Below are 25,678 nucleotides of genomic sequence, written 5' to 3'. Positions count from 1 at the left end.
CTTTTTTCCTCCTAAATATAGCAGCCGTGTGAATCTTAAGTGACAGAGATGCAGAAACACTTGAGATTTTTCTTTCAATCGTGCAAGCTATTATTATGTTACTTAAGTTGTTTTTTTTTTTTATCAAGAATTGTTTGAATGGTGGATTGTGTCTTTAGGTTGGCAGCACTTTTAGGACAGTAGTCTCCTTTTTCTCCATTACCCAACACCAGCATGGACATAGATGCCCCTCTCCTCTCAAATGACCTTAGATGAATAACAGAAAGATGTAAAGTCAAATAAGTCTGCAGTTTTTTTTGAGTATAACAATACTCATATTTAGGAATCTACTTGCATAACACCACACTCAACTGTAGCAAAAACTGCAGTATACTAAATGTACTGAAAACAGTCATTTTTCTTTACATATATTTAACTTTGGTCATGTAGAAGCCATGAGACTTCCAGTCAGGCTTTACATTGACTTTCAGAGCCAAGATGTGTGTTGAATACAAGTCACAGAGTCGATCACCATTCAGTCAAAGTTTATGGCAAGAATAATGAGACACTAGTATTTAATAATGTATAAACCAGAACAGAGGAATGACAGACACATTTTTTACCCAGACATAGCCGTTAAATTATAAGTCAGGGACAATATAAAAAGAAAGGTCACATAACTGATATAACCAATAAATGAATAAATGAATGTAAATTTAACAAAACAAATCAAATCAAATGTGCTTCACAATATTTTCCAGAGAAGTAGCAGATTTTTGTGCTAACCGATGCATAAAAGTTTTCTACATCGATTGAAAAAAGCCTGAAATTGGGCACAATGTTATATCATCATCAATCGTTCTGTTATTGGTTTTAAACAAAACCAAGTATTTTGACAAATAAATTAATTTACAAAAGCAACTAAATATTGAGCTAAATATTAATTAAACTGAATATTGACAAACACACATCTGACCAATAGCAGCAGTTAAAAAACGTATGTTATGTTGAGTCTATTCCAGATTTACAAAATGAGCATAATGGCGAAATATCTTTATATTTTCTGATAAATTTGTTGAGTTTTTATTTATTGGTTATAAAGAATGTATTCTCACAATAAACCATGGCCCCCTTTTCCACTTTTCCAAACACCTGCTTGAATTCACAGTTTTTTCTCTGACTGTCAAAGTTTGAGACTCTACATTTGAACAGTGCTGAACATTCAGAAACATCAAGAAATAAATAGAAGTACAACTCCACAATGCGCACATTAATATTATAAGAGGTGTCACTGTTTTGGCAGTAAATCATAAGACAAAATGTTTACACCCACTATTTTTGGAAATCCTAATTGCACCTGTATATCCCAAAGGTCCATTATTTATGAATGAGGCTCCCTCTGTCACTGCGAGCGTCCTGTTTTCTTTAGTCACACCTTTCTTACCAAAGCCTACATTACCCAGATGAGCAGCATATGTGTGTCTATGTGAGGTAGCACTGAGGCATGAAAGATACATGCGTAATGCCCATTTAAATGTAGCACTAAGACACAATGTTTTCATGAGCTCACACGCTAAAGGGCTCTAATAATTATGTAACGTGATGACACAGATCAGTTCACTTTGGATAATCTGGCTGGAAAGATGCACACAAGCAGAATAGAGTGAATTCAACAGCCAGAACATTAAATTCTTCTGAATTCACCCATAACAAGAAATTTAAAATACTTAACAATGCACCTACTGTATATATCAAGCCATTTACCCGTTGGACATACTGTATACATTGTAATTTGTTAAAAATACTTGATGCAGCCGTATTATTAGAGTCATTATCATGGAGCATTAAACATGTGCATATTGAATGGGAATGTGATGTTTACAGAGTCATGATCTATGTTAATGAATCTACAAACAGTCAAAACAGTAAAACTCCAAAGACAATTATCTGGAGGCAAAATTGCATTTCCTGTGGATTTTACAAGACAACGATCTAATATGTTGGCTTTCTTGTTCTTTAATTATGTATAAAACAGAGAAACCTAGAAACATGGCATATCAAATATTACAAACCACCAGCAACACAAATTTAAAGACATTTTGTTTCAACATCTTTATTTCCGAAAGATCAACTTCTCACAATTTGCATTAATGATTGTATTGATGATATGTTTCCCACATATGTATTTTTATATAAAAGATGCTGGAAATGTTCCAGATAATTTCATGTCTAATTCTCAAACTAATTCTCAAATTCAGCCTTACTCAGCTGACACATACAGTTGTCTTATCTTCATCTTCCCAAACATCATAATTGCTAGAATATGTTAATTTTCAATAAGATATGTAATAAGATCCTAACTTATGGAATTATTCTTGTCATTTGGTGAAAGTTACAGTTATGTAGGGGTAATCAAAAAGATAATTTCTTTATTGAGCTGATTTTCTCTCCCTGCACATTAATTGCCATTTTTATTTTCATGTCATTTATAATTTTTATTAAGTCAGATGTCATTTATCAGATTTGAACAAAAAAAAAGTGTCCTTTTCCTTTAAAAAAGGCCCCGCCCACTCTTTCACGCACATGCGCAGTGTAGTTCTGAGTCACATGATGACACCGTGGCTTCCGTTCCTGGCTACAGCACAGACCGGTGAGTTACTGCTCAGTGTTTTCAGGCTGTTTCTGTCTCTGTTATCAGCAGACAGCTCCACAGAGTGAGCAGACGAACAGAAACTTTTCTCTGAAAGAGTTTAAACTTCACAATGTGGCAGAAAAATACGAATCTTTGCGAGTTTAAAGAGACAAAACACGGTTTCAAGCTTCATGCTTCAGGATGCGTCCCGTTCAGCTTCAGCTGAGGGTTAACTTCTACGATACAGCAATTTGCTTTGTTTCACAAACAGTTACATAAATAATCAAACAGGAGTCTTGTCGCTGGCCTAAAATAGTTCAAAATATGCAGCTACATTAAACATGTTTACCTTTATACAGCTGAAAAGTCTAATTCACACATTCAGTCAATCGCATCACAGCAGAGTTTCTGATTTTCTAAGCAGGTGTTTTTCATGGTGCAGATGATTCAGGAAATACATGATATTAAAACACTTCAGTCTTAATGTCGCCAGCATTTCTGATGATGTTTTCATATTCAGCATCCCTTTGTTTTCAGTGTATGCAGGTATACAGCTAACCTTTACGTCTGAATATCTGTAAAAAAAAGTTACTCAGCTAGTTCTGGGCAATAATTCAGTTAATTCAGTGGATGATTGTTCAATATGATCATTTATATTCTTATATGACACTACTGCTGTCTCAAATTAATGATCAGTTGAATCTTCATTCACAGTGTGAGATCTCATGATTTTGGACAAATTGTTCTCTACAAATCTTGAACTAATGTTGCAACAAATGATACAAGTATTTTTTATATTAACTGCTGTAAAACATGTTTTAGATGTTTATTAGTAATATAATAATCGTAAATACCTGCAGCTTAAGTTGTAGTCGTCCAATTGCCTATTATGAAAAAACAAAGGGATTCACTTCATAATGAAATGAGAGAAAATCTGCAAATCCTCATATTTGAGAAGCTACAATGCACATATGTTTGCATTTTTATGTGCCAATTTATCGTTATCATATCATTATTATTGAATTATTAAAATTGCTGTTAATTTTCTGTCAATTGACCAGCAAATAAATTAACTAATTTGTTTTGCCACTAATGGCTAGCAAGCATATAACTAATGCTAAGCTAGTGTTTATTTGTGTTCTGGCTTTTACTTTTGGCTTGTATTAACTGATTTACAGCTGAGGTCTTTATGATCCTACAGCACGTCTGCAGTGTTACACGCAGACCTGATTAATTATCACTAAATGGAAAACTGATCTCAGCTCTCTTAATCACCCTCCTGAACCTCTTGTATGGAGCAAACAGTCACATCAGGCTGTTTTTCTTGCTAGTTTAGCAGCTGAGCGGTTTACAAACGCAGCACAGAGCAGATGACTTTCATACGCTGTAGCAGCGCTTTACAGTATGATTTATGAGAAATTATTGATGAATGTGCTGGCATTAGCTACGTATATGCCATATGTATTGCAATTCATCACCGAGTCACTGCAGACTAATCAAGAAATGACCCAGAAATACGTCCCCCTGCCCGGTGTTGTCACCTAAATCATGTGCACATGAGCAGAGGATTAGTTCTGGGTTAATTTAATTTTGACTGTAAATTATCTTTATGTCATGAGTTATGAGTTCTGCCTAAAAATAACATGAATTGTTTGAAAGTCTTTTCACTGCACCTTGAGAATTTTTAATATGACAAAGTAAAAGGTCTCAACACCATGTTGAAGAACATGCTCCTGTATTAGACACACTGTGGTAAACAAACACATGGTCAGTCTCCAGTGTAGAGCTGCAATGATTAATCGATTAGTTACCAACTGTTAAACTAGTTGCTAACTATTTTGATATTTGTTTGGATTCATTCTTTAAGAAAAAAAGTGAAAATTCTCTGGTCCCAGCCTCTTAAATGAGAATATTTTCTGGTTTCTATGATAGTAAACTCAATATCTTTAAGTTATGGACTGTTAGTTGGGCCTTCTTTTTACTGTTTTACATTTTTCACCATTTTCTAGACCAAGCAACTAATCAATTAATTGAGAAAATAACCAACATATTAATTGATAAAGAAAATAATCTTAAATTGCAGCCCTACTCCAGGGAAAACGATGTATCTCTAAATTAGGTGATTTTTTAATTTTTCAGTAAAGCTCAGAATTAAATGTTCCTTTGAGTATATTTTCCTATTTCATAAGAAATATAACCCATTTAAAAACCCATGGGCTTATCTGAAAAATGATGTGTCACTAAGCTAAAACACGTTTTTCTTGCTCATTAAGTCAACAATTTGGACATATTTGGTTTTCTCTGGACAGCAACAAATCATTAAGATAATTTGGAGCCTCAAGTAACCGTCTCAATAGTTTAAACTAATAAGAAAATGTTGATATATCATGGCAGTGTTAAGCAAATTTAGCTGTTTTTAAGTCTTATTAGAGGAGACTGTGTTTGTAGTGATGTAGAAAATCTCTTGTTATTCCAAGTGGGTAAAGCCCCGGCCCGGTGAAGTAATCGCCAGTATTTACAGTCTGCTCTGATGCCCAAGGGCGCCACATCACAATGAGTCGACATTAGTAATTCAACACCGCTCATGCATGCAGAGAGAAATGAAGGATTGCAGAGCCGGGCCTCTCTGTATTTCCATGTGAAACGTACTGACTGCAGATTTTTTGTTCTTAATATTAGAATCAACTCTTTGGCAGGAATGCAGGTCACATAAACAGTCTGGTGGATTACATGAAAACAGAAACTGGGTGGTGTAGGTTTGTCATTTTAATCAAGGTGCTTTTCTAACATCTGGCTCCGCTACAACAGGTGTGGAGGATGAGCTCCGGCAACGCGACCAGGAAGAAAGTCGGCAGACTGCAGCAGCTCAACAATGTGGTGGTGTTTGACCCTGAAATACTAACTGAGATTAAAGATCTTTTTAGTAAAGTTAAAACCTATGTGAAACCATCCAATGGAGAGTGGGGCATCCCTGACCCAAATGTTGCTCTCAGACACCCTGCGAAGGAGCATTGCCGGCTGCAGTCCCTGAAGGTGTCGCTGAACGCCGTGAAGAACCAGCTCAGTGACAAGAATGTCCAGGTCTGGCATCAGCACACCAACTCCACCAACCGGGCCGGGAAGGTCATTGCGGCCGTTCGTTCTGTTGCCAACGCGGAGATCTGCACTCAGGCCTGGTGCAAGTTTTATGAGATCCTGGGAAGCTTTAATCTTCTTCCAGAGGAGGCCCTTCACGATGGGGAGCTGAACACAGTGCACCTGTGTGAAGCTCCAGGAGCCTTTATAACTGCTCTAAACCATTACATTAAAACCAGCGAGTCCACGCGCTACTGTGACTGGAGCTGGGCTGCCAACACTCTCAACCCGTACCACGAGGCTAACGGTGGGAGCACAACCATCGCAGATGATCGGTTAATCGCTAACACGCTGCCCTGGTGGTTCTTTGGCTCAGATAACACAGGCAACATCATGCTCCAGAAGCATTTGTTGGAGCTGCAGGCGTTTGTGGCTAACATGCGTAGAGTCGATATGGTGACGGCAGATGGTAGTTTCGACTGCCAGGAGAACCCTGACGAGCAGGAGGCGCTGGTGGCGTCACTGCATTACTGCGAGGTCACAGCTGCACTGCTGCTCCTCAGCCCCGGCGGCTCCTTTGTACTGAAGATGTTCACCCTTTATGAACACTCCTCCGTCTGCCTCCTCTACCTGCTCAACTGCTGCTTCCGCTCCGTCAACGTCTTCAAACCTGCCACCAGCAAGGCCGGGAACTCCGAGGTTTATGTCGTGTGTCTGAACTACGACGGCAAGGAGGCTGTGAGGCCTCTGCTCTCGAAACTCATTCGTAATTACGGACCGCACCTTGCTGACCGAGAAGCACTTTTCCCAGATTCTCTTATCCCGCAGTCGTTTGTGACACAGCACGAAGAGGTGTGCTCGTACTTCTACACACTTCAGGTGGAGACGATCACAGAAAACCTGCGACTGTTTGAAGGGACGAGCGCAGAGCAGAGGCAGCGACTCGACTACATCAGGGAGTGTACGGCTCAGGAATACCTGCAGCGATTCCAGGTATGATGTCTGCAGACCAGCAACTCGTGACATCATGTTTACTATGTTCTCTAAACTCATTTTAGATTCAGTGAAACACATTCTTAGACTTAAATTCAATTTTATAATTAAAAAATATATATATATACCAATGAGAAATCTGGGTAGAAGACAGACTGCAGTACAGTGTAGAGGTCAATGAGAAAATCCAGAAATAGCACGTAGAGCGTTTGCCTCTTGATACCTTCTTCAGCTCTAAGACAGATGGAAAACTTTGTCTTGGTGCAGGCCCGTGCACTATAGAGAGTAACGACCATGGAAGACTTAGACACGCTGACCCTTGGCTAGCAGGTTGACCCTTTGGCTGAGTGGTTAGAACGGTCGTCCATAGTCAGGGACACCCAGTGTGGGAACTCTCCTTCACAGTGACGTCCATTTATTACTTTCTGTGGCAACGCTGCACATAAAAACCCACAAATAACAATCTAAAAACCTGTAGGCTGAGTGAAATCCACTCAGCAGGCAACATACGGGGAAATCTCAGTGGCCACGATGGCCTCCTCACCCAAAATGCAACATATGAAATGATTAATTTATTGTGTTTTGATTTCCCCTCATCTTGAGACCTGTCTGTAGCACCCCATGTTTGAACTGACCCGTACTGAGGTGGACTAGAAAGTGTGAACCTGAGACCACATTAGCTAAACTACAGATAAAGGCTTGACCAAATTAGATCTTAAAACTTTTTTAAACATATTATTCAGCATTTTTCTTACCAAAATGAGCAGAGCATAGAAGGTTTAACCAGCTGATGTTTGGTTGTTTTTTCCTGCTGAATCACTTTGAATAATCAAGTTTCAAAATTGTTCTTAGTTTATTTTGTTTTTATTGATCAACTAATTGACTGCTCAGCAAAATAAACAAAATCTGTCATTCTCTCTCGGTGGAATCCATTTAAGTTGTAAATAAATGTCATGGGAGTGTCTGTATACTTGTGACTCATTTACAAGTTTATTTGCAAACTTTTTGAGGACTTACTAAGCAGCATTTTGAATTAAAAATTCAAAAAACTCAAAAGGGATTATATCCCTCTGAAGGCATTGAACATTCTGACATGCAGTTTATTTTGCACTCATTTGAAATTCAACGTTTGTCTCTCAACGAGTCTAAAATCAAACTTAATCACGTTTCTCTGTGTTCAGGTGAGCTTCCTTCCACGGAGTCGATGGATCTCTCGTAACACGGTGAGTCCTGCCTGCTGCAGCGTCTCAGCGGGGCGACCTCTGGGACAGAAGAAGCAAACAGGCTCCTTCAACGAGCGGAGGGAATTGCAGACCCTGAGCTGGAGGGAGCGCATCGAGAGGGGTTGCCATGCCACCTGGATACAGAGACACTGCACTGAGACCAGCGGAGCGGGCTGCGTGCTGGAAGGACCCCTGTCTGACTGTCACGTTGACTCCTGGTACATTATCGCCGGCGCTGCGCTGCCTGCAGTCAGAAACTCTCCGTTCTGTGAAGGAGGATTGTTGAACCACTTGAATGAAGCACTGGTGGACACAGCTGAGAGATCAGCAGTAGACTGGACTCGTGTGTCTCCCTGTGACTCTTGCCATGCGGTCTGCACTGCCTCCATCTTGTCAGATGTGGCAGGTCTTTGCACCTTCACAGTTGACAGTGAAGGCAACAAAGAGAAAAGGCGGTGTCTGGTGTTTGGCAGTCGCTCACTGTGGGACGCCTGTGAGAGCCAAATTGGGGATTTAGTCTTGACATTTTCTGGGGAGCCTTCATTCCCTCAGAGAGGCTGCATCACGCTGCACGACGGGGAGCCGCTGTATCAGCACCAGCTCTTGGGCTGCGTTGTGTTTTCCCTGCAGAACCTGAACTCTGGGGACGCCCTCCTGCTGCCTGTGTTTTCTGCCTTCACTCGTGTTACTGCAGCAGTTGTGCTCTGCCTGCACGCGTGTTTTCGCTCGGTCACGTTCAGGAGTCCGCCCCCCTCAGGCGTGGTCGGAGCAGTGCTTGTATGTGTTGGCTTCTACCCTGAAGCTGCTGCCCGAATACTCCCGGTCCTTACTGATGTCCATAACTACATTGGTCAGTTGTTAAGAGGAGAAGAGGGTGAAAATCCATCTTCTGGATGTGACAGACAGGTGTTACAGTTCGTCCCCATGGAGGAACTGCTCACAGGAGGACTGACGGACTTCCTGTGGACCATGAACTCTGAAATCATCCGACAGAAGCTACATTTGCTAATGCAGTCGTAGCGCAGTTTAGTGAACTGTGACTGCGATACATGATATCCCCTCATTATTTTACAGGCTGTTTTATTCATGTTGAATCAACAGAGTGCATGAACTTTATGAAGTTCAAGTTAAAGCTACTGAATAAGTTTTATATGTTGATATTGAGGCTAATGATGATGCTTCTGCGGCAGAGATGAACTGCTACATATTACACTGTGCTTTCAATGCCTTTTAATTATTATGGACTTTTTTCCCCTCCAGCTGATATGATGATGTATTGGATACTGTTTCTAAGGGGTTTTTCTGTTAGTTAATCTAATGATGAAGAAATTAAAATTACTGACTTCAGGAGGATGGTCTCATGGTGGCAAAGTTTTAAAGGACAATTGGACACTCTGCCTTTTAGATTAGGACACTTCTGGATATTGTATTGAGTTTTGACCATAGACTGTATATGAAGTCTATGGTTTTGGCTATAAAGCAAACAGAAAACAATAGAGAGTGTTGTAGAACAGAATCAGAGCCAGATGGATACGTTGACTTGGCCAATATTATAATATTATCAGCCAATTTCAGCTGATCACAGATATATTTATCAGCATATACTGTATGAAATGTCAGAGAAAGTAATGACAAATATATTTTTCACTGGTAAAATACTCAACTCAGTATAAATCTTGGTTACAATTAATAAAAAACACATTTAGGGGATCTTTTTTTAAAATGTTTGTTTATGACATATTTTCGCTGATATGCTTTTATCAATTTTTTCTAATGTTTAAGTTGCACTAATCAATATTTTTATATTAACAGTGGGTCAGATGAAATGTGTGAAATGTGAAAGGAGTCACTCATAGTGACAAACTCATAGAGAATTATCACCAAACTCTGCATTTCCCCTCAACTCTACGGGGCTTTTTGGTGTCTTTCAGCTCATTTTTTTGGTTTTCTGGCCTGTAACTTTACTGTTTTGGTTCAGTCACACCACTCTCATCAACATCGTGTCCAACTGCAGGCAGAGAAAGTTAGCTAATAGCTGGTGAAAATGGAGCATGTAGCAGCTAAACGGCCAAATATTTCCCTCAGGAGTTGGCGGAGAGTAAAACAGAGCTAAAAGGGGAGTGAATATCAGACCTAAATTCATCAGATGGACACAAACACGACTCAAACTGGAAGCTAATGTTGCTACATGTCTACTGCTTGAAACAGGCAACTGTTCGCTAACATATTCATTATAACAACGTAATAAGGTGATAATGTGTCATTTTTTGTTTACAGTTTGTTCTGTTGTTCCAGTGGCCACAAGAAAAAAAATCAACATACTGCTTTAAACATCAATATCAGTATCAGCCTCAAAAATCATGTATTTCAGGCAAAATATATAGGCCTATTTATCTTTCTGAAGATACTTTCTAATTGAGCTACAGTATAGCATCTTTGAAGTTATTAAAGACGATGCAGTGATTAGTCCATTTGTCAGGACGCGTGTACCACATCTAGTTCATCCATCCATTCGTTCATTGTTCCCACTTATTCATCTTCAGGGCGACTGTGTGGCAGCAGTTTACACCATCATGTATTGGCCGAGAGACAAAGCATGTACTGTAAGTTAAGCCAGTTAGGTCTTCATCCATGTTCAAATAATGTCTTTGTTATCATTTCAGTTTCAACGAAATGTTAAGATTGCCACATACAATCACTACTGACAACCTGCAGGCGAGAACAACACTGTCTGATTATACAAACATGCAGTGCATGAAGATGCAAATTACTTCCAACATTTGATCAGCAGAATTCATCCGTAACTAAATTCACAGAGGATTTTAGGGGAGGTTGAATAAACAATAGTCTAACCCTCAGCACCAAACCTCCTGTCAGTCACAGATGGTTTGTGTTGAAACCCACATCAGAGGGAGCCTGAAGTTTACCCTCGAGTGCTTGTTGTCTTTGTTAACACATTATTTTGTCCCAGGACGTTGTGGATCTTTTTGCCTTTTAGCCATCTTGCAGCTTATAGCCGAGTTTCTCTCTTTTGTGGATAGTCTGAGCACATTAAAATGTTTCATACTGCATGAGGGATACAGCTTGGAAAATGGTAAGAAAGGAAACATGCGTCTAGATGCATATGTTTATTTTTAGGTTTTGGTTTTTAATATCAATGCAATGTAACTGAGGTGTTTATTTTCATAAAAAAATTAAAAAGTGCACTGATGACAGACATGAAGCCTGAAGTTTTCTGTTCCCTTAAACAGCTTAAATGTTTAGTTTTTACTAACTAACATTGTGAAAATGTGGAGGTCCTCATGTTACTTAAAGGTGTTGCACAAGTCTGGTGTCTTCCAACAATAAAATATTTTGAAACCTTGCAGAAATGAGTAAATTACCTTCTCTAATAAAAGCACAATTTGCTGGGATCAAATTTAGGATTTATATGAAATGGTTCATTTTAGATTGATGCTGTAATCGGATTATCCAGAATATTAAGAGGAAAAAATATCATCAGACACTGTGAGAACTAACAGTCTGGGAGTTAATGGGAGGCTCATTACACAGAAAACAAAACAGAGAGATGAATTAAAAACCGGAGTGACAACTTTGCTATTCTTAGATCCTCAGTAGATAAGGAAAAACATGCTCATTCAACACTTCTCATGCAGGTGCACCGCAGAGGATGTGTATTGATTTAGTGCCATTTATAAGCTTCCCTTAAATCTGTACCACTAGAGCGGCAAAAATGTAAAGTTTAGGGGGAGAGGTCAGAGCCACTGCAGAGACACACAGGGGAAAAAGAGTGGGATTAAAGTTGAATACAAGTTTCTCACAGCAGACATTTTGATCCATCCACAGTGTAACTAATAAAATTATTGACTGATGTGTTGCATTGTAATAAACAGATCAATGGTAACATTTGTAACATTCACCAGATTAGTGTAAGTCGCTAATATTCAGCACGTTAGCATTCAACTCAAAGTGTAGTTGAAGCAGGATTTGGTCATTAGTTTATTCTGTCTTCCTCTATTAGAGAAGTGGAAATTTTGACCTGCTGGTTAATCTGCTGGCGACCAAAGTACAAAATTTAAAGACAATTTATCAAGATATTTTCTCTGTGTTGAACTGACAACAGATACACAGACTGACACTGAGTCTAATAAGAGCAGCTGTTAGCATCACATTACATGATTACAATCTACTGATTAATTGAAAATGTCTACAAATTAGTAATTCTAATGCACATGTGAATTACAGCTACCAGCTGCAATTTGCAACATGCAGATTAATTAAAATAAATAGCCACTGAATACAAACTATGATTTCTATCAGTATTTTCAGAATGTTGCATGAAGGAGGAGACAGAGTGTCAGGTGATGGTGATAGACACAAAGTTAATGTTTAATTTAGCATAATCAAACTTGAAGATCCAACACCCCATGCAGACATTAGAACAGTGTTAACACACACAAGACTTGCTGATTTGGAACATTTATATGTGCATTTTTATGTATGAGAATTAAAATGCATAATAAGATTAATCCCAACCATTTTTAGGGTTCTAACAGATTTTAACAGATTTTAGTAAGTGTGTGGAGCCTGTTTGATAGCACTGTAGATAAACAGTGTGACATCACAGCCTGATGTTTTCTATTATACTCAAATATATGGTGGTAATAATTCAGTTTGACTCTCAATTTAACCTCTATATTAGTATCTTCAGTAGTATTGTCACATCCTATGTAACTAATATGAGATAACTGTAGTAACTCTTATATTTCATCCCACTGCCAATCAATCACGTTACTCAACTAGACGTCCACAGCAATCATATTTCAGCTGCTTGACTTCGTGTAATATTCAACAGGCAGATGGTGGATTTGTTGATGGATTTTTGGTTGTTACAGTCATGGTGAATTACTGTGCCTGCGGACGGAGTGGAGTAATTTAACTTTGATTAACCAGAATTCCTCAGGATCTGTTTATAATCAGAGGAGGCTGAAGTTTATGGAGGCAGCTCATTGTAGCACTGCAGCATGTCTTCACCTTGTTGATGAAGAACAGACCAGATGCTTGGATCAGGATAAAAATGGAAATGGTCCCTTTAAATGACACAGACAACACTGTGTGTGTGTGTGTGTGTGTGTGTGTGTGTGTGTGTGTGTGTGTATGTGTGTGTGTATGTGTGTGTGTGTAATAATTCTCTAACATAGTGCACATGAGCTATTCTTTAACAGTAGGACATCTTGGTTGTAAAGTAGAACAGCAAATACTGAAACAGATCCAAACAGAAGTAGAACAAAATATAAACATAACACAGTCGTAACATTTTTATTTACCTGCTGATTTCTCAGTAGATCAAACGAGGGATGAAACTCTAATCTGTTGATTGCAGTTTGGTTGTTGTCTCTTGTGTTCAGCTCATTGTTTTACCCCTGATATAAGTTAGTATTTTGGCTCCATCCTCACCACAGGAAACTCACCCAAGATTACTCATAGAGTTTTTTAATTTGTCAGTTTAATATCTGTGGAGTCTCCTGTGGCATTATGGATTACAGTTTAAAACTGGATCACAGTGCAAATCAGCAGGTCATATTCCCCTAATCTCTGTCAGTCTCCAGGGACACCAACACCTACACAAACAATTCACATAAGACAGATTAAGACAAATGAATGTTTCAGGAGGCGGGTTTTTTTTGTGCAGATGAAATGAGAAGAGAAGGCATTAATTAATTATTGTGTACAGTATGTGATCATAGGATAGTGATGTTTGGAAAAAAAGAAAGTGTGGAAGTGTGTGTGTGAGAGAAAGAGAGATTGAGTCATGATTGGGTTGTATTGTGTAACAGAAACGTAATCCTTCCTCCGTGCAATACTGTTCTGTCACCTCTCTGTCCTTTCCAAATATGAACACACACACACACACACACACACACACACACACACACACACACACACACACACACACACACACACACACACACACACACACACACACACACACTTCTCCGCACTTGATACAGTCCAGTCTCATCCTGAACTCATTCAAGATGGAAACAAAACAGTTTTGGAAAATGAATGTGGTTTCTGAATTAATCTAATTAATTATTGACCACCAACACTTAATTATTCCAGTGTGCATCATTTTATGTGTGCTAGCTGGAGGTTTAAATCCCATAATACAGACAATTAAAACTGTAATAAAAACTTGTTTTATCACGACTACAACTATATGAGGTGAAGACATGTTTACAGGCCTGTCTGCTTCTTTTGAAACGGAGGGAAACAAATTAAACAGGCTTTGATGAAGCTGTTCAGACGGTTATTATGGTGAAAAGAAAAGTAATAATGATTCAGGGTGATGACACATTGTTGTATTGTCAGTAAAAACATCTAAATTGCTGTAAAACTTAACAATAGCAGCATCTTGGGATTGAAATGAAGGCTATGTTGACTCCTTGATTCTGTGAGTGCAGCTGTTTCTACATCCAGTCGCCAGTTGCCAGTCGTTCTGCTGTCTGCAAAGAGACGATGTTGACAGATCAGGCAATGCAAGACTTTCATTATGCAACACAAATCAGGCAGCAGGTATAAAGCTGTGAGGAGGAGAGCGGTGTTTCCCACAGAGCAGGACGTGTTCATCAGCAGACTGCAGCTCAGTCTGTCAGGTGTCTCCCTCTGATCTCATTTTTAGTGAAGCTGTCTTGTTAGTTTTGCTTTGTAACTGCAGTCTGTGCGATAAATAAAATGAGTTTCACAGCTACAGAAAAGAAACATTCTTCAAAACATCCTCAACATAAGACAACAATTAAAGTCTCTGTTTTACTCCTTTCATTGTTTTCTTGAAGGTTTATGAGCCTGATAATTAAATTTAAAAGGTGTTTGACTTTTCAAGACCTGACTGCTTCTGTCTATGTCTTTATTGCCGCAGGATTTTACCAGGTCAGTGTAATTCAGTTCAATTCAAAGAACTTTATTTATCGGCGGCAGAGCAATTTAAGTACACGCAGCAGAGCAAACACATCTCAACAAAACACACCAGAGAGAATGACACAATAAATTGTAAAAATCCTAAAAAGTGCATAATAACGGAGTACATTGTAACAACTAGAAACACTACAACTAAAGTGCTTGTTTTAAAGTGCATATTGTATATTAATAGAGGTTTCAAGTAAAATCAAGTTTTCAGGCAGTCAAGTCTCAAGTCCTCATTTTTGGAACTGGAGTCAACTTTTAAAGGAAAAGTTCAATATTTTTCTTTGTGCTCTTGCCAAGCAGCAACAACCATGGCTTGAAGCTAAAGCCAGTGTGGAAGTACATTAAAGTGCAAATGTCACTGACGGCCGCTAGATGCTCCAACTGTCTCCCATTCAAAAAGTGTCAACTTCTCTCTATGAATACTAAATCAATCATTATTTTTGATGAGTCATTCTGGTCTCAATTGCTAAATTTGGGCCTTCTAGCAAGTGTGCTGGAGGTCATTTTGGAAATTATTGATGTTGTTAATGAGATTTGAGGACTTATAGTAGCTTTGATGTCTGCCATGTGGGTGTTTGATTGACAGCTGTGATTGACAGTTTGCTCACCTGCTGGGCATCAAACGGGCTCCAACGCAAACCGATGGGTGATGTCACAACTTGCTACGTCCATCTTTATATACAGTCTGTGGTTGTTGCTGAATACCACTGTGTTGTTGGCACAGTAAACATGAAGCTTAGCTTAGCACATATACTGGAAACAGCAAGCTGGACTTTATCCAAAGGTAACAAAATTTGCCAGTTCTCTCTAATTAACATGTTACATCTTGTTTGTTTAAAATAAAGAAGCATGAGCAGGGAGTCTCGCTGGTTGCCTCACTGTGTTGCCAAGACTTCAGGAAATTACAATGAGGTGCTGGAAGGTGGATTTTTTTTACCTTTGGACAGAGCCAGGCTGGCTGTTTCCATTCTTTATGCTAAGCCAAGCTACCTGAAAGATATTAAGGTGGTATTGATCTTCCCATCGAACAGCAAGAAAGCAAATAAGTGTATATCCCAAAATACCAACGTGTTGTGATGAGTCAAAGTTTTAGGTGAAACACTAAAAACAGTGAATTTATTTCCAGACTGCTACTGGGAAATGTTAATTGAATTGAAACAGATGCCTCCACCAGCTGCTGTGTCATCTTTGCAGTACAATAAAGAAAAGAAGAGAAAGTCAGTGAGTCCTCTTCCTCATGGAGGAGACTTAGGGGTGGATTAGAAATAAATTAAAGAAAATAAAAAATCTCTGGTGAAGCTGTTTATATGATCACATTAATCTAGTCTTAATTCTGCTCTATCCCATGTTGTAAATTGTCACATCACATCGCAAAATGTGACACAGCAGTGTTTACACCCTTGTGTAATGTTTAAAATAAGTTTAGATAACGAATAGCTTACAGTCACAAATCACAGGGATTTCTCTTTATTTTATGTGTATTTTCCCTTCAACAGCCGGGCAAGACTACATGCTGGTCATCGAGACGCAGAAATCCACGTCATTAACAGTTATCATAAAATGAAACTTAAATTGTGGGGTATGTTATTCCTCTTTGTACTACATTGTACTACTTCAGTTGAAAGTGAAAAGATTGTGATATGTAAACTAGCTAGTGAAGCTGAACCATGTTCCTGCACATGCTCAGTGGTGTCCACAGTACAAGGAACTACTCTCCTGAGACTAAAATTCTTATCACTGTTATTAATTTTTGGAGACATTTCTAAACAAACCAACATAACCATTGCCTTTGGTGCAAAGATACATATCACCCAGTGCAGTGATGTGGCTCACTGACAGATTTTTGATAGTTTTGGACAATAACAGAGGTCTATGGCACAGAGGAATAAGACATATCAGATTTGTTGGTCAATGAGTTCATTGTTGGTTTCGCTCTGCACATGAGATTTGTTGACAATAAGAAAAATATAGAAAATCAACAGCCAAATCCTTTAATATAATTGTGCTATTCTGGATACACCCTAATATTAAAAACTTTTGATCCATTTGAATAATTTTAGAAATAATCTTCTCTGCTGTATCTCTTACCTCTTGTGTTCATACATTTGGAACATTAATACTGATTTAATTTTAAAGGATTGACATATGTTCACATTCTGAAGCTTTACAAAGACTGCCATCATCAGGGTCAAATCTAAATTTGATAATTACTTAAAATACTTATTCCAATCAGGAGAGACAATGAATTAAGCAAAGATAATTGTTATTTGTACAGATGATATTGATAATTAGTCTTATAAAATGTCTTTGGTGTTTAGATTCTACAGGAAGATTTTGTAATGGAGGGACATCAGTCCTGAGCAGCATCAAGATAAATCCCCCCCATAGAGTCCAGACACTGGTGTTGGTGGTGGCTGTTGACTTCCACTGAGACTGATAAGGCTGATGAGGTTGATGAAGTGATGAATCTGTGAAGACTGGGCAGTGATGGTGATGATGCAGCATGAAAGCACTAAAGGCAGAGAAGGAGAAAAACGTATTTAAAAAGACAACCACAAGATGGCTGACAATGGAGGTGTGTTGCCCTGCTATTGGATAAATGTGACCAGCTGATAGCTCAACTGATAGCCCCGGATAATGACAGCAAAGGATATTATGGTTGAGCCTGTGTGAGAGATGTGACAAGCATGATGGTATGAGAAATATAACTACAGGCTTATGCATGCAGATTGTCTTCCTGACTGAACTTTCGCTATAGCTCCTGAAAATTAATTCCCACCAGCCTCAGATGGACTTTGTGTTTACTGCTAATTAACAACCAAGATGGTGAACATTATATCTTCTTAACAACTTAGCATTGTCATTGTGAGCATGTTAACATTTAGATCAAAGCACCACTGTGCCAAATCACAGCCTCACAGAGCTGCTAGCACGGCTGTGGACTCTCAGTATTGTTATTACAGACTTGCATAGCAGCAAATAGAATGAACCAGTTTACACCATGAGGGCTATTATAGTATCACAACAGAAAATGACAATGAAATATGAAAGGTAAATACATGTCAAGCTTTTAAAGTTTGGATGACTCTGGAACAATGAAGTGTTAGTCTTCCTGCAGGATGACAGTTATGTCTCAGCTCCAACTCGATGAGGAACAGAGTAGAAATAAACACACCGCCAAGCAATCACAGCGAACACCTGCTCTCTGTCACAGCGACACTGCAGCGATGCAAACGAGCCGCTCCCTCTCCTCCTGCACCTGTTGTCTGACAACAAACCATCGCTGTCGCTTTCACAGACGAAAGATGGATCATCTGAGCAGAGAGAAGGGAGCTCAATCTCTGAATTAGAAAAAGAGATATGAGGCATGTCACATCTGGCGTGGTAGACACAAACAATACTTTTACAGTATAAACAGGGATATAAACAAATATGAAAAGCCAGGTTTTAATTTGCGTTAACAGCACTGGAGAGGGGGCTGGTGAAGCCTCTGACATCCTTTCTGAAAAGGCAGAGGGCTTTTAAAATTTACTGCCTCTGAACTCTGCTGAACAGTCACTGATAGTGCATGAAGCTCAGCTATTTTCTGCTGTATTAGTGGAAATGGAAATCACTAACAAGACCACAGATAAGAAACAATAGTGCTGTGAAGATATAATCCAACGAAACTGTGATGGGTCGACTTTGAATCATCTTCCCGTGAGATATTTCCTGCATATAAGCTATAAGATTGCTGCAGATAATGTTTGAAGTGATGAATATATACTGTACTGTATATTTTTTATTAATCCTCAAGACTTTCCTGAAAGAGAAGATGGAAAATCTGTGGGAGGAAGGAATTAATTGATCCAACTTTCATTTGTGTTAAAGGGATGGTTTTAGTGCTAGAAGCTCAACCACAAGGCTGTAGACACAGCTTAGGCGCCTGTAGGGAAAAATTAAAAACTCACCAGAGGGGAAAAGAGGAATTTGGGGGTCATGAATCTGTGATGGTGGCAGGTGATTTCCATTCATAAACAACAACAGCCAATTAACCTCTGACACCTGGCCAGAATTGGAGTGTCAATCTTTGTCGATTCTTGGAAATATTGCAGTTTAGTTCCTGTTCTAATGGCTGGTTTTATGGATTGAGTATGTAAATCATGTTGGATAGTTGCAGATTTATTGCCATACCACAATGGTCTTTGGGTTTGTCTTCTTAAAATGCTAATCAGTTCAACTCTCTTCACAGGCGTTCCTGCTTCTGAGAGTCATCTGTGGGGAGAGGAACCAGCAGGAAATGCAGGTCATGAACTGGGACACAAAACCTCTGTCATACATGTGCTTTATGTCCAATGCACATTTGAAGTAGAATAAATTTCTGTTTAACATCTGGTTCAGTCATCTGAATGTGTGATTCTAAGGTTTGTTAATTATAACTCTAAACTACATTATAATGTAGTTGTATAATCAAAGCAATGTGATGCAAATACAGGAAGCAGTGTTTATGTGTGTCAGGTTGGACATGTACAGAGACAGAAACTGGATTCACTTGCAGTTTTTTGTTACTGAAAAATCTTCGGTTGGATACTGGAAGCAATATGGGGAATATATTTGAAAGATTAAAAAGAAGAAGGCAAAACTGAATCATTAAAATTGATCTTTTGAAGAATCATTATAGTCTTTAATCACTCCAAAAACATATACTGTCATTTCCACCTCGTGAGACAGATGTTAAGGAGACTAAAATCTATTGAAAACCGAAACATCAGCTTTTTTTTTTTTTTTAGATGCATATATGCATTTATGTATTATTTATATATTTATTTATAATCTGAAAAAAATCTAAAATTTTAATCTGGTAAGGTTAAAACCTGCCTGGCCTGTATTCAGAGCCAACAGCTTGTACTTTGAGCTCATTGTGTCGTTTTTCTGTCCAAAATAAAAACACGATGAAGCCAAAGCTTTAAATGTGCTGCTGCCAAAACTGTTACTGTTTGAAGCTGCTTCGTATCTGCTGGGTCACACATGTTTTACATCCGTTTGCCAGCTAGATTATGTCCCATATGGTCTGCAATGGTTTTAATTTAATTTGATAAATTTGCTTCAACACTCACAATCACAGGGACTGATTTCACAACCTTTACTCTTCTATGTTTGAACAATCACAATCAATAGCTGATAGATTCAATCTTTGCCAGTGTTTACTTTACATTGGTGTTTCTCTGTCTCGCTGTCTGTCTGTCTCTCTGTCGTTCTGCTTGAAGGCACATCAATAAACCTCTGTTCACCCGCTGAATTGAATTGACTCAATAAAAGGAATTGCCTGGACAGAGGTGGGGCGGAGGGCACAAATCAGGCCAGGGGTCCACTTGTTGTTGGCATTCAATACGCACACACACATATATAGTACACACTGAGGCTACGGTTCTGTACGTATCGGGTACTTTATGTGTATGTGGGCGTACTTGTTGTGCTTCAGTGCGTTTGCTTATGGAAGCTTGTCAACCCAGGATGATTCATCACAGCTCTGAGCTCCATTAGACAGCTGCATGTGTGTGATCCATGTTTGTCTGCACAAATTCATATTTCTCCTCCCAAAAAACACAGATGATGAAGAGTGGTGGATGCTGGTTGGGGTGTGACATAAGCCTTTAATTGAACTACAATGTGTGTGTATGTGGAAGTGGCGGGGGGCGGGGGGGACACTTGCTTTATGGTACCCTGGAAACCTCCATGAACACTGTGAGAGCATCAAACAATGTGGATGGAGGTTTCTGGGGTATCACATAGAATATACCACTGCTGTCAGATAGGTGTAATAAACCACAAACATTTCTGTGTGATGCCAAGCTGTAAAGCTGTAAGTGGCTTTGGTATCAGGCAGTAATGAGTAAAAGCAACTGGCACAACTTGGCCACTTGGAGACGTTCTGGGGAGGTTTGGGGACACCAGTGACACCACAAACTAAAAAGCGCCTGTAAGGTTAGACCTAGAGGTCTGAAATTTCATACAGGTGTGGTTGATAAGATGTAGAAGGTATGTGGTGATCTGCATAGTTCTGGCATTAAGCATGTCCTATTTATTGTTATTCAAATATGACTCATTATAGACAAGGACCAAAAACACTTTTTTGAGCCATATTTGAACTGATATTGTTTTTTTATGTTGTGTTTTGGCCACATGCTAAACAATGCAAACAATGCAAACACATTTTCAGAAACTAGAAGATGATACCTTTCAAATGAAACCTAACTCATGCTTTTTGGCCTCACAGTTCTTCTGTTATAAGCTTTTCCCTTTGGGTATGCAAAATAGGTAAAAATTCCAAACAAAGGATGGATGTTAAGAGGCTTCTATCTCTCATGACCTGTCCTGTAACTTTGTTTGTAGAAGAAAACTGAGGAGAAGTTTTAATCCTAGAGGACGACTGTGTTTTTCACCTGTATGTGGGTTGGGAAAGCAAATATCAGTGAGCTAGTATATGAATGTAGATTGGTGAAACTGATCTCTGAGAATGTTCACAAACTGGTGTTGGTGGGTTATGATTAGCAAGTTTACCAAAAAATTAAAAAAAAAAAAACAAAACAGCTACATAGCTGGCAAAATTTTGTTCCATCTCAGCTGTCTCTGGCTGTGTTTTTTTACCCATGAGTGTCAAAACATGTGTAAAACTCTGGAAATATTCAACATTTTGGGAAATACACTTATCCACTTAAGATCAATACCACTCTCATGTCTGTATGATAAATATGAAGCTGCAGCTACCAGCCAGTTAGCTTAGCTTAGCATAAAGACGAGAAACAGCAATCAGCTAGCCTGCTTCTGTCCAAAGATAACAAAATCTGTCTACCAGCAGCTCCAAAGCTCATTAATTATCACATTATACCTCATTTGTTTAATCCGTACAAAACCCTATGTGTGAAACGACACATGGTGGTTTTACTCCTGTAAAACGCTGGTTGCCTGGCAACCTAACAACCCAGTCAGCTGATTCCACCTGTTTCCAGTCTTTGTGCTAAGCTAAGCTAACCAACGGATAGCACTAGCATCTAATTCTGAACAATAAAGCAAATTAATTTAATTTTTAATTTTTTTTTACTAACTATTCCTTTAAGATGCATATATCTATATCTATATCTATATCTATATCTATATCTATATATACATATATGTGTGTGTTTGTGTGTGTGTGTTTGTGTATCAAGTTTCCTTAAACACTCAAACTACTCTTCTCTCACCAGCTCTACAATATGTCTTTTCTGATTAACTTGACACTCATTAGACTTTGCATTCCCAGCACTTTTTCTTGTTGTGTATTCATCAACTTCTTGCCTCACAGCTTCACTGCAGGACTCACTGTTGCATCATGAAAACAAATAATCACTTCTTGTCTCGGGTGACATTATTACCAGCAGTAGGGTTGTTTTTGCAATTCGGAGATGTGCTCTGGGGAGGTCCAGAATCTTAATTGTTCCCTATAGAGAGTGGGAGGGGGGGGGGGGGGATATTGTCCTGTCATCACTCAGGGAAATGTCTTCCTGCTTCTGACTGTTCAGCAAACTAGAAAATACAATTTTATCATGGGAAACTGGCGGTCGAGATTAACACACGCCTCGTCTCTGAATTGCCATATGCTGATGTTTGGGTCACATTGTGTGAGTTTATATCTCAGCTCCTGTCTCAGCAGGAGGGCACAGCGTGACGCTAGTGTTTGGTGAGCTGCTAGTAATGTATGTGATTCTCTATGTATTTGTTGCCTGCACATGTGGCATGCAGTAAATCATGATTCAGTTGTTCTCATTGTAAGGTGCAGCGTTTATCTGTTCCAGTGTTCTGCAGGGAAGAAAATCACAACACAATCTGCCAAATAGACTGAAAATTGGACTCTGCTTTTTATCTGTTTTCAGCATAGGTTTTCTGGCCTTTAGCAACTCCAACAGTTACTATCTGTGATGATCACTCTATAGTTACTCAGTCTGCATTGTGCAGCTGATAAAAATGGCTGATTACTGCGATGAGGCACTCTGTCACTCTAATTTACACAAATTGTACGCTCCCACTCTGACTGCTGCTCAACCGTATTAACGCCGGAGCAAATGTCTCTGGCAGTCAAACGCAGAAAGCCTAATTTAATCTACGTGCACACTTCCACACAAATAATCCCACACTGTGATATTCATTCCTACCAACAATATGCACATTTGGTATTTATTGTTCCTTTGAGCGTGTAATTATGCAGTTTCAGATGTGCGCTGTTGTCTCGGTGGCGTCACATCAGAAAAGAGGATGTCAATGTAAATTTTTTACTTCATTGATGCATTTCAGATGATACTCCTGAGTGGATGCAATGATGAGAAACTACAGGAGTGAGAGGCTTATTGGAGGAAGTGAAAGTTCAGGTTTAGAGACGTCCTGCACATCAGAGAGCACATTAACACGCCTGTCCTGAACGGCTGCGGAGCTAATGATGACAGGTGGGTGAGACAAACAGCCACGTGGGTCACTGTACTGTTATCCAAAGTGGCCTGATTGGACAGCGTCCTGGCTGTTCAGAAGAGTGATCGTCTGCTGAATTGTACATGCTTTTATGTGTCCTGATGGTGTATGTATTGAATACCAAGTGTAGGCATGTTGTAAGTGCAATATTCAGCATGCAGTACTCTGCATGCTGAATATTGCCTGCAGTTATCTTTAATGTGTGGATATGCAGGACTAAACCAACATGGATGATTCAGGACTGTATCACGGTCCTGCATGGATATTTGCTTGAACTCCGACATTTCAGTCATGGATCATAAAATGTGTCACAGGACAAATTGAAAATACAAACCCACAGGATGGTGGAAAATCTATTTAAAGACCTTCGAGCTGGGGAAAAACTATGACAGGTGGCTGTAAATGAACAAAAACATGATTTATTTTGAATGAAAAGCTCTCCTTCCATTAAAGCCAATACAAAATCAAAGATGATGCGGGACTCCTTTCTCGTGCCACTCAGCAGTAGATTGCTGAGTGCTGACACAGGTGGCTGGAAGATTTTTTTGTTATTTTCAAGTGCAACTCCAATGGCTTGAAGCTAAAGCCAATGTAGAAGTACCTTAAAGTGCAATGACACCGACGTCCACTAGATGCTGGCTCGAAAAATCATTTTTTTCGATGACTCATTTTGGTTTCAATTGCTAAATTCAGGCCCTCTAATGAGTGCTGGTGGTCATTTTGGAAATGATTGCTCCATTAATAAGATTTGAAGACTTATACTAGCTTTGATGTCTGCTGTGTGGGCGTTAATTGACAGCTTGCTCACCTGCTGCTCTCCCCGGTTCTGGGATTTGCAGTAAATTGGACTGTTGCTGCAATATTTCAGTAAGTTTACCTTCCTTAATTGGGAGGTCCTGGCTCCAAATGGAAAACATGAAAAGATGGTGCCAACCATAATCATCAACTCTGGGCTTCAAACCGGCTCTGATGCAAACCAATAGGTGATATCACACCATGCTGGTCCATCTTTATATAAGTCTATGGTTACTTTACAGCCGTCTGATTTCTCAGCTTGTAGGCAGTTACCATCAAGTGATTTTGTATTATAAACATTCCTCCCGTAACACGTTTGAGCGGATCTGTGACTTAAAAATGTTGGAGTTCCAGAAACAACCATTACATGTAGTTTATGATGACACAAAGTGTTTGTCCCAGACAACAATGGAGGATGTTTTAAGTCTTCATGTTCTGCAGAGAGGTCAACACAACCAACTGAATCACATTTATTCACATCTACTAAAGCCAATAAAGCAAACCACATCTGAATGTCTGCAAACAGGGTCAGCAGCCGGGGGTCAAAGTTCAATCGATCAGAGCAGAACATGTTTTATGTTTCGTCACCACCACTCACCCTGACACCTCACACCCTCTGACCTCTCTTTTCTATAAACTGTTATTTTTTAACTCTGATCTGTTCTCTCCATACATGTCAGGCTCAGTGATGGTGTCAGGTGATCTGACTCTTTGGTTTGCGTGCTGGTTTGTTGGTTGAGCAGAAATCAGAATGAGGCACTGAGAGATTCAACCATGACTCGGCTGCATGCTGCAGGTTACTCAGCGCACGCAAACATCAGCAAGGAGCTCATCAGGCAGCTGCTGTCCTGCATTCAGGTTCAAAAATACCCCCCACACACGCACACGTACATCACACATTCACAGTTTGTAGGGAGCAGTAGTAGTATGTCAAGCAGTTTCTTGCTGACTGCAGTAAATCAGCAATCATCAGACTTTTTCTCGCTGTAGTGAAAGGAAAGAAGTTGTACCCTTTATTTGATGCATTTTTGTGTTATTCAAAGGACACTAATGTTTAATATAATATGTTTACTCCTCTGCATTTGTTTCAAGCATAAATAAGGGTCTCATCCTATAAACCATAGCATCATAGCACCCAAAACCAAAACCAAAATAAACCAGGAGAGAAAACCTTCGGCAACTTTTGCTTCACTTTTACTTCTCAAAAGGTTAAAATTATTGTCGACTCTTTGAGAAAAGATGCTTCCTTTGGATTAATGTTAGTGTCCTGTAAGAAAAGGAATAAGGTTCATTCTCGGAGGCTGTATCACAGCGTGACACAAGAACTTTGTTATTTAGAGACATTGAAAGCATGAGGCCTTGAGTTATATAATTTAAAATCTCAACTATTAAAGCTTTGATTTTACTTTATGTTACTTAATGGAAGGCTGAGACAGAGTGAACGAGTAAATGGTTTTCATTGATTGAAGCAGGACAGATGTAGACAGGCAGACACTGAAGGTAATAATCATCCATAAGAAAAATCATTAACTCACAG

The 25,678-nt window shown here is 39.1% G+C and overlaps 1 protein-coding gene across 1 annotated transcript; it reads left to right on the top strand.

Annotated features, from left to right (window-relative positions):
* Positions 1–2,544: 2,544 nt before the first annotated feature.
* On the top strand, positions 2,545–9,249 carry cmtr2 (cap methyltransferase 2). The gene is made up of 3 exons (XM_042418731.1): positions 2,545–2,629; positions 5,420–6,679; positions 7,861–9,249. Exons 2-3 carry the CDS (start codon positions 5,429–5,431, stop codon positions 8,920–8,922), a joined length of 2,313 nt encoding a protein of 770 aa, XP_042274665.1. The 5' UTR covers positions 2,545–2,629; positions 5,420–5,428; the 3' UTR covers positions 8,923–9,249.
* The last annotated feature ends 16,429 nt before the right edge of the window (positions 9,250–25,678 follow it).

Source organism: Thunnus maccoyii, chromosome 1 (genome assembly GCF_910596095.1).
Source record: "Thunnus maccoyii chromosome 1, fThuMac1.1, whole genome shotgun sequence".
Lineage (NCBI taxonomy): Eukaryota > Metazoa > Chordata > Actinopteri > Scombriformes > Scombridae > Thunnus > Thunnus maccoyii.
The sequence above is the reverse complement of the archived record's forward strand: the minus strand, read 5'-3'. Positions and strand labels throughout refer to the sequence as shown.